General features: G+C 54.4%; 1 protein-coding gene and 1 long non-coding RNA gene across 3 annotated transcripts; one reads left to right on the plus strand and one right to left on the minus strand.

The window, feature by feature from the left end:
• Positions 1-2,090: 2,090 nt before the first annotated feature.
• LOC124525764 (uncharacterized) lies at positions 2,091-4,061 on the minus strand. The gene is made up of 2 exons (XR_006965558.1): positions 3,793-4,061; positions 2,091-3,699 (listed from the first exon to the last, which is right to left on the minus strand). It is a non-coding gene; the product is annotated as an uncharacterized LOC124525764 (long non-coding RNA).
• Positions 4,062-4,549: 488 nt separating this feature from the next.
• On the plus strand, positions 4,550-10,548 carry TMEM18 (transmembrane protein 18). 2 transcript variants are annotated; one of them, XM_047098340.1, is made up of 5 exons: positions 4,550-4,663; positions 5,753-5,873; positions 7,471-7,525; positions 10,085-10,178; positions 10,268-10,548. In XM_047098340.1, exons 1-5 carry the CDS (start codon positions 4,607-4,609, stop codon positions 10,355-10,357), a joined length of 417 nt encoding a protein of 138 aa, XP_046954296.1. In that variant the 5' UTR covers positions 4,550-4,606; the 3' UTR covers positions 10,358-10,548. The 2 variants fall into 2 exon arrangements, with proteins under 2 accessions (XP_046954296.1, XP_046954297.1); XM_047098341.1 differs by having other exon boundaries at positions 5,756-5,873.
• The last annotated feature ends 4,355 nt before the right edge of the window (positions 10,549-14,903 follow it).

Raw genomic sequence — 14,903 nt, forward strand, 5'->3', positions numbered from 1 at the left:
CTAGTTTATCATCTTAAAAGCTGGAGAAACAGCTAGTTGACAGAAGTAAAAATCAAAAGATGCTTTTGCCCCTCCTAATTTAAAAAGTCATTCTATGATTTGGCCACTGCTTTCATAACGATGTCAAGCAACGGGGAACATGAATGTAGACAGGAGGATCTGCGGCCAAGGCTCAGGGCCATGCTTCCTGCTCTAGGTCCAGAGAACGTTGCTCTGCCAGAGGGAGAGGAGATTTCCACAACCTACAATCAAGAGAGTCCCAGCTAATAGGATCCCAGAGGTTGCATTTAAAGGGTGGAAAGGGGGCGCCTGGGTGGCTCGGTCGGTTAAGTGTCCGACTTCGGCTCAGGTCACGATCTCACGGTCCGTGAGTTCGAGCCCCGCATCGGGCTCTGTGCTGACAGCTCAGAGCCTGGAGCCCGTTTCGGATTCTGTGTCTCCCTCTCTCTCTGCCCCTCCCCTGTTCATGCTCTGTCTCTCTCTGTCTCAAAAATACATAAACGTTAAAAAAAATTTTTTTAAGGGTGGAAAGGATGTAAGAAGCACAGGAAGGTGTGCCCAGGAACTCATGGAGTGACAGCTGGAGGGTGGGGACGTCGTGCATCGAGCGCGGAGGACATTCGCCTGGGGGAGACCACGCGCGTACTGAGGTTTCTGAACAACATGAGTGGTTACCGACCGCCGCCCATTGCACCCCCTGCCTTACGTATTTTCTGTTGCCGCTCTAACAAACTGCCCCAAACTTAGCGGCTTAACAAATGCATCTTACATTTTTGGGAGTCAAAACTCTGAAACGGGTCTCACTGGGTTGAAATCAAAGCGTTGGCAGGGCTGGTTCCGCCCGGAGTCTCCCGGGGAGACGATCCTGCTGCCCTCCGGCCTCCGGAGGCACCTGCGTGCCGGGCTCTTCTCCCCCCGCACACTAGCCATGGCCGGTTGCCTCGCTCCCTACATGAAGGCAGCTGTGCAGTGACTGTCATCCCACGTGCCACCTACACTCCCCTCCTCTGTGTGAGGGAACACGCTCATCATTTCCAGAAACGAGGGTGGGGGCGTCTTTGGGATTCTAGAAGTAAACCGTGGTATAAAGTGGACGTTCAGGAAACGCAGAGTGGATGCACAGACAGAGGAGACACAGACGTGTAAATGGACACAGTGATTTTAAACACTGCCATCGAAATACAGATGTGGCATTTATAGCCTGACTGAGAAATAGTTTGAGAATATGTCCCTCCACATGGAGAACAGTGGGCCTTGAATGAGAAATACTGGCCTGTAAGAGTCCGCCAGTCTCCACAGAGCACACACACTTACATTACCTGGTTAATGTTCAAATTCCCTAATATTCTCCACGAGATGCCTTTCACTTCAACCCAGAGCAAGAACTTACAGTTCCTTATATTCGTTAACAAATTTCATCCTTACCTGTGTCTGAACACATGGTTTCCTCTGCCAACAATGTTCTTTTCCTTCTACCCAGCTTACCAGAGGAGTCTCCACTCAATCTTCAGAGGTCAGCCCTGCACGTGCCCCCGCCTGGTGACGCTTCCTGCAGGCAGTTTCCTTCGGCACCATCACAGCACGCGTCTCCCATGGCGTGGACCGCCTTTTGGCCTGGTGGTGGTCCACCCTCTGGCCCAGGGCCTGCCCCATTAGCCAATGGCCAGGCTATGAATGACTAGACAAACGTCCCCGGAGTGTCCACTATGTGCCAGAAACCATTGCGGGAAATGCCTCCACACTTTCCATAAACCCAGAGCCAGCCGCTGATGGCATGTGACAGATTTGCCATCAAGAGGCATCAGGCACACACATCAGAAAAGCCAAGAGGGAGGTTTAGACTAATGTCTGTGTCACCATGGGCCTCATCCCAGGACATCAGCAGAGCCTGGTCATCTGGCTCTGGCTTCTTACAGACGACCTGTTAGAGAGCACATCAAATACCCAAATACCATGTTCGTGTGGCCTAATTTTTAACCACGCTTTAGCGATCTTATCTGTTTCGGGTCGACGATATACAATCAAAAATACAGAGGGAAAATCCCCAAACATAACATTGCACTTGTGTGTTTACTACTAGCCACGATAAAATTTTAAGAATTTCTACAGAAACCTGATGGGGCTCGAGGAACACAGTCCCTTCCATATGCTGTACAATGAGGCTTCCCAAACATGTTCTGGAAAACTGCTGCTTTAGGGCCTGCTGGCTCAGGAATAAGGTGGGGGTGGGAGGGGACGACTTCAACTAATAATGTGTCATTATGGATTCAATTTCCCAAGAGAAGACAGTGCCTTAATTTGTTTCCTCAGCTCTTCCCTCCTTGTCTGCGGACACAAGAAGCCCTCCCGGGAGTGCGCCTGCATGCGTAGTCCTGAGGGTCTGCACCCAAACACAGATTCCAGAAGATCTTCATCTCCAGCGACTGAATGAGCTGTCGCTACAGATGTGTTCGGCGCTCTGGTCACAGACATTCTCACGGACAACCTACTAGGTATCAGAAGTGCTGAGGGTGTCAAACAATCAGACGGATAAGACAGGACCAGGCCCTGGAGCGGCTCAGTCAGTGAGAAGGACAGAAACGCGTCAAACCAAGTAGCACAGTTTGGTATGGTTGTGACCCATGTGGTCACCACTTCCGGAGCACTGAGGTAGGGATGCATCAGTGGAATACTGAAAATATCAAGTGAAGGTGAGATATAAAATTTGCTGGATTTAATCCATAAGGCTTTCGTTGTCCATAATTATGGAGTTCTCGGAAGCCTGTCATTAAATGACTGCAAGTTTACACCTGCATTCTATGAGAGAAGAATCGATAAGAACAGATTCGGCTACCCCAGAATGCTCGGGAAAAAAAAAACAAACTATTTCTCCGTCTAAAATTAAATGGTGTGGAGTAAAGCCTCTCAGTTCAACAACTGTGAACACTCGAAAATTGATTTTGTTGAAAACATGGAAAAGGTGTTCAGGCTCCGCCAGCAGGACCGAGGCAAGGCGGCGTGCTGCCACCTGCTGGCACCTGATTAAAATGCGATTGGACCGGGTCCCCGCAGGGGTCTGTTCCAGCCCGGCCCGCAGTAACTCCGGGAAAGGAGGGGCGGGGCGGAGGGCACACAGGGTCACCTCCTGGGGAGATGTAGTCCCAGAACCGGAACGGCAGCTCTGTGTTGAACACACTGTTAGGGATCCCACCTCCAGGATCACGATTCGAGTGGGATTTTGACTCGGTGCAGGGAAAACTGAGTGCCCCCTGACGATTCCGGGCAAAGGTTAGAAAGTGTCTGAAAAGGGAGCGCAGCGGCAGCGGAGCGGGGAGCAGGGAGAACACGTAAGAAGCAGGAGCACAGAGCGTTCAAAGCAGGCGGGACTTCGAGGTCTCTGGGCGGAGTGGAAAGCGTGGGGAGGAGGGCGCGGGAGCGTGCAGACCCCACGACCCTTGCGGCCGGGACCCGCGGGACCTGCGGGGTCACCGGACGCCGTTTCGGACGCTGCAGCAGCCCGGCTTAAACGCGGCCCTCTGGGTTCAGTGTTGGTTTGATCCGCCGCTCAGGAATGCACCTGCCGGGAAGCCATCTCCTCGCGTCCTTTGGCGCCGCCTTGCTCCCGCACGAGCCCCAGAGGCGGGGCCCCTGCGCACTGCGCGTCCTCGCTCCACTCCACCCAGACGGCGGGCACTGTCTCCGCACGTGGCAGTCCCGGCCCTGCGGGCACACGGTCGCCTTCCGGGCAGGTCCGCGGGCGGCCGCACACACACCCTGTCTCACCCGCTCCTGCTACCGCGTGCCCGCGCTCACCTATTAACCGCGGGTCCCGAGTCCGTCCTTGAGGCGCAGGGCTCTGGACACCCCGGTTAACGAACAGCGACCCGAATGCACCTGTAAGCGGAGGGTAGGCAGGGCGTCCCCAGGGCCTTCTCAACTGCTGTCGCCCACAGGCAGCATCTCCCTCACCCGGCTTGTTAGAAAGGTGGAACGTTCGGCACCCCCAGGTGTACTCAGACCCCACGTACATACGGGCCCAGGTGATGTGTGCGCACGCACAATGTTATCTGCTAGAAAAAGTGGGTCCCTCCCAGACCCTGTCCCCCTCGGTTCCCCGGAAGCGCGGATACTCTCCCCTCGGTCCCCCGGGAGCGCTGACACCGTCCCCATGGTCCCCCGGGAGCGCGGGCACCGCCCCCTTCCCCTCGGTCCCCCGGACACTGTCCCCCTCGGTCCCCCGGGAGCGCGGACACCGTCCCCCCTCGGTCCCTCGGGGCCGGCGTCGGAAGCAGGCAGAGACGCCCACTCGCCCCCCGGTTCTCGAGAGCGCCACTGGGTTGAAGGTCTGAGAACTAAAGACGCTCTCGTCCCCTCTCGCCTCTCGGCCCGGTTGGGAAAACACTCTGGGAGCGTAGTTTAAATTTCAACATTAGATTTAAAGCCACAGAAAACCGCGAGATGTGGACCTGGCAGCGGGCACGGGAGATATCGCGAGATAGCTGGGTCCGAGCAGATTTCGCGACAAGTAGAAATCCCGCGAGAGGGGACGCCGGAGGCGTTCCCTGTGGTAACCGACTGGGGTGGGGACAGGAGACGGTGGTGGTGAGGGTGGGCCTTTCCGGGGACGATGCCGTCCGCCTTCTCGGTCAGCTCTTTCCCCGTCAGCATTCCCGCCGTGATCACGGTAACTCGCTGCCTTTTTGGTCGCCAGCTTGGGTGATGGTTGGTGGGGGTGGGGGGGGCAGTCCGGGTTGGTTAGCATCCGCCACGGACGCCGACGACACCGGATGGGGCGGGGGCGGGGCCTGGTGGTGGGCCGACCGATCCTGGGCGGGGCCTGGTGGTGGGCGGGACGTTTCGGGGCGGACCTGGCGGGGACTCATGGGCGGCCCTGGGCCCTAGGTGTGGACGCACCGCGGGTAGAGGTGGTGGGGGGACCGCTCCCCCAGCGCAGTGGGAGCCCCAGGTGCTGCTCTTGCGCTGTTCTGGACGCCCCCCCTCGCTCCCTTCCCTTTGCCCCCTCCGCACATTGATGGGGACGGGTAGCTTGTGGGCAGTTTACCCTCCGGGGCGTGCAGAAGCGGCAGGGGACACTTAGTCCTGAGGGTTCTGCAGTGTCCTGACGCAGTTCCCGGCCTGGTTTGCTGGGGGCGGGGCTAAGGGCAGGGCTTGGGGGTGAGCTTGCAGGGGAGATCTAGACGAAGGGTAAATCCGAGCATGGTTGGGGGGGGGATACGAGCATCTGGGGTGCGGACATGCCACCCTCCGGTTGAGGAGACCCGACATGTCAGTGCTATTTGGCGGCCTGACAGGTCGGAGGAAATCTAGCAAATTGGGATGGCTCAGATTTCCCAAGGCCTTGAGTGCTAGTCTCAGGAACTCTGTTCCTGCTTGTCCTGGGACGATGATCCTTAGAAGCCTTAAAACATGATTTTATTCAGGCCACAGAAGGGGAAATCCGTGGTGCCCCAGTTCTGCGTGCTCAGACATTAAAGCAGTGACATTTCTCTTTAATGTCTGCGGGTGGCTGCGGTGCAGTCGTTCCCGTCTCCCTCCTCCCCTTCCTTCCCCAACACCTGCTTCTGGGAGGCCTGTGGGGGAAGGGCCCTGGACGCCCCGCCCCGCAGCCCCAGGAGCGCTGGCAGTGAGGGACGGCAGTGGGGGCCCAGGGGTGCTGGCAGTGAGGGACCGCTGGCCCCCCTGACCCAGGAGACGCGACGCCTGGCCCCCATGTGAGTTGACCGTGATGAGTTTCTAGCGATGTGTCTTGCAGCAGACGGACTGGGCGGAGCCGTGGCTCCTGGGGCTGGCCGTCTTCCACGTGCTGTGTCTGCTGCTCACGTGTCTCTCAGCCCAGAGGTATAAACTACAGGTCGGGCATTTCCTGTGCTTAGGTGAGTAGAATGCACGAATTCTGTGACCCAGATTGCCGTGTGACGTGACCAGGTGCAGGGTGGGACGTGTCAGTAAGAGAGCGTCCTCGGGAGAGAGGGAAGCGGTGCGTTGGCGTCACAGAAGTCGTCCTGCAGCGCAAGGGATGAGCGGAGGCCCTGCTTCCTGCCGCCACGTGCTGTCACGGGCGCCTCTGGGCCCGCACGAGGTGGTGGGCAGCACCGGCTCCGCGACGCAGTTTCGGACGGAGGTGCGTTGCTGTCGCCCGTGATCCGGACGAGGCAGCAAACCAGCGGAGCTCCGGGACGGGGTCTCGTGCGAGGTGCGGGGGCAGCGCGTAGACCGGGGTGTGCAGGGCCTGCAGGAGGGAGCCACGCAGCAGGGGTGCGGCGCGAGGGCCCCAGTGAACTCCCTGCCGCGAGGACAGCTTGTGCACGGGCCCTGGGGCGGGTCCCTCGGAGAAAGACGCCGGCCTGATCACGGGAGCGGTCGTGCGAGGAAAACTTGGCAACTCAAGAACCGTGTTGGGTTTCTTATTTTTGAGGGTGAAGAGGGGAGGACTTTGCACACGTGGGGGCAACAGAAAGACAGTGTTCTACGTGTGTGTACATCTTCTGTGATTCCTTTGGCTCTCAGACCCGCACAGATTGATTTTATTCAGGGCGGTGTTATTTGCCGCATTTTTACAAGTGAGACGCGGAGGGGCTCCCTGCCCCCCGGGTCACTCAGCCCCTGGGTGGCACCGCCGAGATTCATTACCTGGTCAGCTGGCAGAGATGGCGTCATTTCGCCGCCTTCCGTGTCTCAGCCTTTCCCCCCCTTTTCTCCTTTTCCCTTGGCTTTCTTGATGTGCCTCGTTGGGTCCAATCCGGAGGGAGGAGTCCAGAGGTTCTAAAGCCGTGGTGTCTTCCGTTTTGTGACTTGGGTCAAGGACGGGAAGGTTTTTCCCATTTTAATTTACCTGAGAACTGAAAGCATCAGACTTTGCGGTTTGCCGCGTCCCGCCGTGTAGTTTTCACGCAGGAACGGTGGCAGCACGCGGTGCTGAGCGAGCTCCGGATCCGGGGTTGAATAGCCGTGTGCTTCTGCGTCCCGGGCTCTGGGAGGGTCGTGGTCCCTACTCAGGTAGGCTCGGGGGGGGGGGGGCATCGGGATTCCTGCTGCGGCCGCCAGAACCTCTGGGCCTGTCTCTAGCCGGCTGTCCCGTGTGTCCCCGCGGGGTGGCAGTGTGACGGTGGAAGGCACCTGGTCTCGCAGCTCTGGGCGTTCTGTGACTGGGTCACCGTGACCGGGTCCTGTCGGAGCACGGGCGCAGGCACACGTGTGCGCACGTGGTTTGCAGGGGCAGACCTGCTTCCGGTCTCTGTGCACTGAGACCTTCCCGTGTTTCCGTCAAGGGGAGGTGTCCTGCCTGTAGTGTGCAAGGGTTACGGTCTTACCTCACAGTGTCTCTAAAATAGGAAGTCCACCTCTCATCAGATTCTTGCTATTCTCTTACATTTATGTTAAATATACCATCATAAACAGCATGTTTAATTCTGTAAAGATTGGTGATCAATCGCCATCCGGATCCTGACACGTGGTTTCTCTCTCTTCCAGTGATTCTAGTTTATTGTGCCGAGTACATCAATGAAGTAGCAGCAATGAACTGGAGGTAGGCCGACGCCCTGTGCATATTGACCATACTGGGGAGTGGCACTCTAGAGTGGTCTGTGCAGTGGGAGCATTGCACGCCGACCACAAGACTCCAGGAGCCGCAAGAGAAAACAAGTCGCTGAAGGCCCCGGGGGCCCAAGTGCTTCTGCTCCGACAGGTTTAGGTCAGAGGAACGGCTTATCAGACAGTTTAGGATTTGAAGATTGGTTGATACGGTTCATGACAGCGGGCGACAGTTCAAGGGGCTGTTTGAGGTAGCTCTATTTGCAGAGTAGAGAAAGTGGCATTTTAGAGAGAATTCGGTCCATGCGTGGTCAGGGCGGTGGGTGATGTGCTCTGAGACCTCTCTGCCCTCCCTGGACCTGCCGTGTCCTCTCGAGGCCTCGGATGTCCTCCTGGCATAAACCCCCGGCCGCCCTCCAGTGATCGCAGCTCCACCCCCTTGCCTGCGGCCTCCCTGGAGCCCCACCTCCTCCCTGTCCACCACGGCTCCTGCCAGCCTCTGTTCCCCGGGGTGTGGAGACCCGCGGGGCATCACCAGCCGTCACTGCCCTCTGCTTGTCCTCTGCCCCTGTTTCCAGCTCTCACATCATCCTGCCTGAGTGTCAGGCCCTGTGTCTGGGTGCAGCTCAGCACCGGCACCCACACGTGTGAGCGAGACACAGCTGTGCAAACCGAGGGGCTTCATCTGGGACCCTCACACGTGTGTCTAGATGTGGCTTTCAAACAACGGTCCACAGGCCCTATCTGGCCCACTGGTTTTACGTGGCCTGTGAGCTAAAAATGGTCTTGATATTTCTAAGTGCTAAAACATTTACATTTCTTCAATGTGAAAGAAAAAAAAGAAAAACTACTAGACTCTCAGCAAAAAGGGGTTGAAGACCTTGCCTCTTGGCCCGGGAAGCATGAATGTGTGCCATTTGGCGCTTTCCAGGAGGTTGCGGAAAGCCACCCTAGGTGACCGTGCACGTTCCATCCCACCTGCGTTACACCTGCTGTCTCTCCAGCCCCCACACGTCCTTGCTCGTCGGGTCCTGAGGACCTGGAAGAAGCCTGTGCCTTCAGGGAATGGCTGTGGCCCCAGCACCTGCTCCTGGCTGCCCTCTGAACCCATCTCCTCAGCCAGACGTACTGAGAAAATCCCCACTTTTCAATGTAAAACAGGGCCCCTTGGGCCTCCCCCGTCTGGACTTTTCACGATGAGACTTGGAAGATGGTCACTGTCCCCTTGGGCCCGCTCCCCACCTTGTAGCGGAAACGCTGTTGTTCATGAAGGGTGGGGTGTGTGGGGCCTGGCCCACCGCCAGTCCGCGGGTTACTTGATCTCAGCCTCCCTCCCCCGAACCACCTGCTCGCGGGTTTCCAGGACACCAGGCTGCCAGTCTCCTCTCTCAGGACGTCCCTCCTTCCGCTCTCTGCCTTCCTCCTGTGCGAGGGCAGCCGCCCCAGCCGCTGGAGGTCTGATGACCATCAGGACAGCAGCGCTTCACACTCGGCCCCCATCCAGAGCTGACCCCAGGCACGGTGCTCCACTCGGTACTGGCGCTTCTCCTCCCGGTGACTGTGGCCAGAGACCTCACTCGCCACGCAGATTCCTTCCGAGGTCCTTGACCTTGGAAACAAACCACGAGCGCGGCTCTGTCCCTCACCTCCGGCGCCCGCCCCCACGCCTCCCGAGCGGTGGCCTGCTTCCCCAAGCGCCAGCCCCTCCTCGACCTAGGCCTCGGCACGGCCTCGGCACAGCCACGGCAGCCATGGCCACAGGCTGGCCACGGCTGGGCCCTGGTGGCTCCGCCGGGTCCCTGCTGGAGTGTCGGGAGCCTTCCTGCAGCCCACGTGCAACTCCATGCTCCTTGGCTTCATTTTTGTCCGGAACATCAGTCACACGAGTGCGTTTTGAGTGTCGTCTTATCTGAACCGTCTCCCCTATAGTTAGTGTAAGCTCTGAGCTCTGCCTCCCCTGTTCTCAGCCGTGATGCCAGGGCTGCTGGCCGGCTCCTCCGTGACTGTCACTGAGCTGACAGGTTGTTAGGTGCTTTATAAACGGTCGTTCTGCATGTCACTGGTGGTCACAGACGAGCCCCAGGATACAACCAGCCTCTGCCTGGGGGCAGCTTGAGGGACCCAGCCTGCTGGTGAGAGTTCGAGCAGAGAGCCGGCTGGTACCGTCTCAGAGTAGCTCTGGAGCGCGTGCAGCCCGTGACGCCTTCTGGCGCATGGAAGGCACAGCACGTCCCAGGTGACGTCAAACTCGCCGTTAACCAGAGCGCACGAGTGTTTACTTTGCCCGGCAAATCCGAGGGTTGATTGCTGTTGCCCCCACCGCCCTCTTCCCCAGGCCCCGGGGCTCCTGCCTTCTTCCCCGCGGGCCCGCTGCACGTTCCCTGATGGGGCCCAGTAGGAGTGAGCTGGGAAGGGCTGAGGGTGGGTTCGGTTGTGGGGCAGGCGGTGGAGCCTTAGTCGACGTAAGAGGCTCTCCAGGAGCCTTACGTTAGGGAATATTGCTAAGGACATTGTTCCGTTATACCAAGTAACTTTTAATTTCTTCCTGAAACAGGTCATTTTCAAAATACCAGTATTTCGATTCACGGGGGATGTTCATTTCTCTAGTGTTTTCAGCACCGCTGCTGCTCAATGCCATGATCATTGTGGTATGTGTGTTACAGCTTTCTGAGTTCTAGTGTTGTTGATGGATGTGTGTTTTCCAATTCTAAACGTGTCTCAAAATCATTGTTTTTAGATTATGTGGGTCCGAAAGACTTTGAATGTAATGACTGACCTGAAAACGTTACAGGAGAAGAGAAGAGGAAGGAAGAGAAAAGAAGAATAACACTGGAACGGTTGTGTTGGTTTTCTCATGGACGTTGTTTTCCTCTGTTGTTGTGTCAAGGGTTAAAGTGCGCGTCGGAGGCGTCCTTACTCGGCCACTCACGTTTGTGCAGAGGGTTCTTTTATCGTGACATCCGTGTTGTAGGACACACTTTGAAACTGGTTTTTAGAATAAACACTAGTCTCCTGTTCCATCTGGGTGTTGGTTAGCCCTGGTTCGACCCAGGATGTCGGCGTCTTCCTGTTAAAGTGTGTAAACCAGTAGTGTCTGTGCATAGTTCGCCGAGTTGTCACCTGTACGATTAGTATTCATTGTAAAGCATTGAAGCAACGTACACACTTTGAAGCAAATGATAAATGGTGCTGTCCGTGCAATGGCACCATCACCCCCTGCATGCGCTGCTTCCCAGGCTGCGGCCCAGCTGGTTCTCCGAGGAGGGGATGCGGCAAAGTTGGTGACGTTTTGGGTTGTCGCTGGAGGGCTGGAGCCCAGGGTGGTCCTGAGCTAGGGATGATCTGACCCGGCACGTTAGCAGTGCCAGGATTGAGAAGCCCTGGGCCGGAGCAGTCTGTATGTGAGACCCTGGGAGCAAGGTCCTGAAAAGAGTCAGGCTTGTGAGCGCAGGCAGCCAAGGCCCAGGAGGCGAGGCTTCTGTGAAGGGCACACAGTTGGCCCCAGGGCAGAGGAAGTTCGGGGCTGCTTTGTGTTCTCACAGGAGTTCTAGGAGTTAACGGTACAAAGGCCTTCAAGTCAGGGCTCCATGGAAAGGTTTTCAGGATGCGGGATTAGAAGTAGAAATATTCAGTGACTGTTTAGCTGTTCCAGCTAACAGGTTTTTACAATGATGACAAGATTATAGTCCTTCCTAAATTTCACTTTTCAGAAGTGTGGGTGCTCAGGAACGTGCTAGCACTTGTGTTAGAACAGGTGCACCATTACCTCTTAGCATCTCCTTTGCAGACTGTCGCTCAGGCCTCTTGGTCCTTCCGTAGCTGGAGGGCGACAGGTGAGTAGAGATCCAGGTTTTTAAAAGTGCAGGGTCCAGTATAGGAAATGCTGCTGGCTCTTGATTTGGGTTTGAAAAAAATTGTGAATAGTTGTCTTAATCTTAACAAGGTTTCTCCCTCTAAACAAAACATATTCTTTAAATTAAAAAAAAAAGTCTATCTGACATTTATATTTAGCAGCTTAAAAGGTGACACTCTGATAGTTTTTATTTTTATTAAAAATTTCTTTTAACGTTTATTTATTTTTGAGAGACAGAGCACAAGTTGGGGAGGGGCAGAGAGAGAGAGAGAGAGAGAGACACTGAATCTGAAGCAGGCTCCAGGCTCCGAGCTGTCAGCACAGAGCTGGATGCAGGGCTTGAACCCATGAACCTAAGTAAGATCATGACCTGAGCTGAAGTCAGATGCTCAACCGACTGAGCCAGCCAGGCACCCCACACTTTGATAGATTTTTAAATTAAATCTTGAAATTGAAATATATAACGTTTTCCTGGATAATTGTGAACTCTTGGTAGAGAAACAATTTCCTGATTTCTGACAGTTTTAGAAGGGAGTTGATAGGATCTTCTAGACAGAACCAGTGAAGTTTCTACTATGACATGTTTTCCAGTTCCTTCCTGGTATGTTCTCTTTTGTATTGAACGTAAAAAGTGGTTTCAAAGTAGCATCCGTGTTCCGTCATTTCAAGTCCATTGCACTTGCAGCCTGTGAGTGGGATGCTCCCCATCAGGTGTTGAGTGGTGTCGTGGTCCTGGGACAGCTCAGGCGTCACAGCCCCGGCCCCAGCCCTGGTCCCCAGGAGTAGCCGTGTGAGCTTATGCAAGGCAGAAGGGATGTGCAGGCTGAGCTTGTGCGGGCCCGTAGAGGGAAGGGGACACAGCCGGACATCCGGCCTCACGTGGCTGATGTAAGGAGGCCGCGCCGCGTTTCCACTCCCTGCAATTATTTGGACTGTGCTGTGGGACCGTCTGGATGTCATAGTGCAGTATCGTGAACATGGTCTGAATTTGACTTTAATGACGTATATCAGTGTGAAAACATGACACGGGGCCTTGTCTTTGTACATTTGTGTGTGCATATGTAATTTCGGGGGGGGGCGGTTATATTTTATTTTCACAAACACACACACAAACCTTTTTTAACTGGTAAGTTCATATTCTGTGCCTTAAAATGCAATTGTTAAAAAGTGTTTTAATTCTCATTGTCATGGGAAGGAAGGTCCTACACGCCAAACTGCCCGCTCCATCCAGAGGACATCGTCCCCTCTGTTTAAGTGAAGTAGACGTTTTACGTGTATATTTGTAAACAAAGAGGGGGAAAAAGAGATTCACGATAAAAATATATTTTGCATATTCCAAATCTGCGACACCTTCAGTGTCTTCGTTGACACTGACCATATGATTGACTTGATCGACTATATATTTAATAACATATAGTATGGTTTTTTCCCCCTGAAATTGTACATTTGCTTTGGCTTTTCTGTGGACGAAGCAGGAACCCTCAGAAGGTTGGCTCTGCTGGTGTGGCCACGTGGTCCCTCACTAGGCCCTGAGAGTCACGTACCCAGACATTGACTTTTGTCAGAAAATCAGTGCAGACACAGACACACACATATCAAATAAGGTGACATATAAACCTGCATTATTTATTGTGACAAAGTGGCAAGGACATGGTGACATAGTCTCACCCTTCACAAGAAATTTAAAGTTAAAAACTTTTAGGGGCACCTGGCTGGCTCAGTGGGTTAAGTGTCTGACTCTTGATTTCAGCTCGGTCATGATCTCAAGGTTACGCAGCCTTCTTGGGATTCTCTCTCTCTCTCTCTGTCTCTCTCTCTGCCCCTCCCCTACTTGCTCTGTCTGAATAAATAAATAAAATTTGAATGTCAAAGCACTTAAAAATTTTAATTTGGAATCCTTATTGACTAGGGATGCGGACTAAGGAATATCAGTGGAAATGGGTCCAACACTTACAGACACCAAGCCACCTACCCTACCCTGCCAGGCCGCGCCCCCGGGAAGGCCAGCGAGCCTCGAGCCTCTGGTGCTTGGGTCCCCGCCGCCTCTTGTTGACCTCACGTGTCTTCTGTGCTGTGCATCTCACTTCCTGGAGCCGAGGACGTCTCACGCTGCATCTGGTGACACTGCCTATGTCGGTGCCCTGTTGGCAGGGGTCACGGCTTACGTTTGTTTCATGTCCTCGGCCTCGACCCCCGCACCGCCTCCTTCCAGCCTCCAGAGCGGGTTCAGAAACGGTCCGCGGATGGCATTCGGGCCCACGTTGTACGGTGAGCCCGGGGCGGCCATCCCCAGACAGGGACGGTGACTCGGCCGCCTCCACCTGCAGCCCGTACAGCAGGCCCACCCTGTGTTGTGTGTCTCCTCTCCTGCCGGGGACCCACGGGGACCGCTGGTCCCCGCGCTCCGGGTCCGGCCTGGTCCCCAGCCGAGTTTATCCATCTCGGGGAGCCTGGGCGTGTCTCCCCGGGCTGAGCCCTGCCCACCGCCGTGAGTCCGCTCTTCCTGAACCTTCCATGCAGGGACTCCAGCTTGCCCTTGTCTGCTTTGCTGTTCTTAAATGACCTCCGGTGTATTTGGAACGGAAGGAGATGGTCAAATGTCAGTTCGCTGCCCCTACAGTTTTCCTTAAGGTCAATTTTTTATGAAGTATTTTTTCAATTCCTTTTATCATGATCACATTTCAATATGTACGTCATTTTCTTTTTTTTTTTTTTTTTCAACGTTTATTTATTTTTGGGACAGAGAGAGAGCATGAACGGGGGAGGGGCAGAGAGAGAGGGAGACACAGAATCGGAAACAAGCTCCAGGCTCCGAGCCATCAGCCCGGAGCCTGACGCGGGGCTCGAACTCACGGACCGCGAGATCGTGACCTGGCTGAAGTCGGACGCTTAACCGACTGCGCCACCCAGGCGCCCCTGTACGTCATTTTCAATGACTGCATTGTAACCAGATCACTAGTTCAATCTGCTTAACCAGTTACTGGTACTGGAGGTGCAGAGTTTTTCTGATTGTTTTCCTAACTTAAGCAATACAAGTATCTACGACTTCCGAGGCGTACTTTTACATGTTAGTTATTGATGTGGGGTAAAGCCTGCAAGTGAAATTAAGTCAAAATATAAACGTTTTATCGCAATTGATAAATATTGCTAAGCCAGTCTTCAGGAAGCATAAACCAGCATCGTTTGCACGTGTTTCCTTGACCCTGTTTGGCTGGCAACATTAAAAGAATACTCTTCTGGTGAATAAACACAAATTTATCTCATTGTTCTAATGTGCGTTTCCTTGGTTACCAGAGAGGCTAACATTTTGCAAATGCTAATTGACATTTTGCACTTTGGCAGACTAATCTATTCATACTACGATATTGCCTCTTAAAAATTGTTTCTAATTTCATATATTTATTAACATTATTAAAATATTTAACATTTAACATAATTAACATATTGATTATTAAAATTAATAACATGTAAGGCAAAATGTCTTTCCGGTTTGAAGTTTGATTTTCGCCTTTGTTGTAAG

Source organism: Lynx rufus, unplaced genomic scaffold, assembly GCF_022079265.1.
Source record: "Lynx rufus isolate CCGP_SWC_20201006 ecotype Redwood Valley unplaced genomic scaffold, mLynRuf1.p SCAF_47, whole genome shotgun sequence".
NCBI classification, from domain to species: domain Eukaryota; kingdom Metazoa; phylum Chordata; class Mammalia; order Carnivora; family Felidae; genus Lynx; species Lynx rufus.

What these genes read in the sequence shown, in the direction of transcription:
- TMEM18 (XM_047098340.1), top strand. Translation starts at nt 4,607, where the DNA reads ATGCCGTCCGCCTTCTCGGTCAGCTCTTTCCCCGTCAGCATTCCCGCC. An exon ending in CGGGCATTTCCTGTGCTTAG is followed by an intron (nt 5,874 to 7,470) that starts GTGAGTAGAATG and finishes TCTCTCTTCCAG; the next exon opens with TGATTCTAGTTTATTGTGCC. An exon ending in TCAATGCCATGATCATTGTG is followed by an intron (nt 10,179 to 10,267) that starts GTATGTGTGTTA and finishes CATTGTTTTTAG; the next exon opens with ATTATGTGGGTCCGAAAGAC.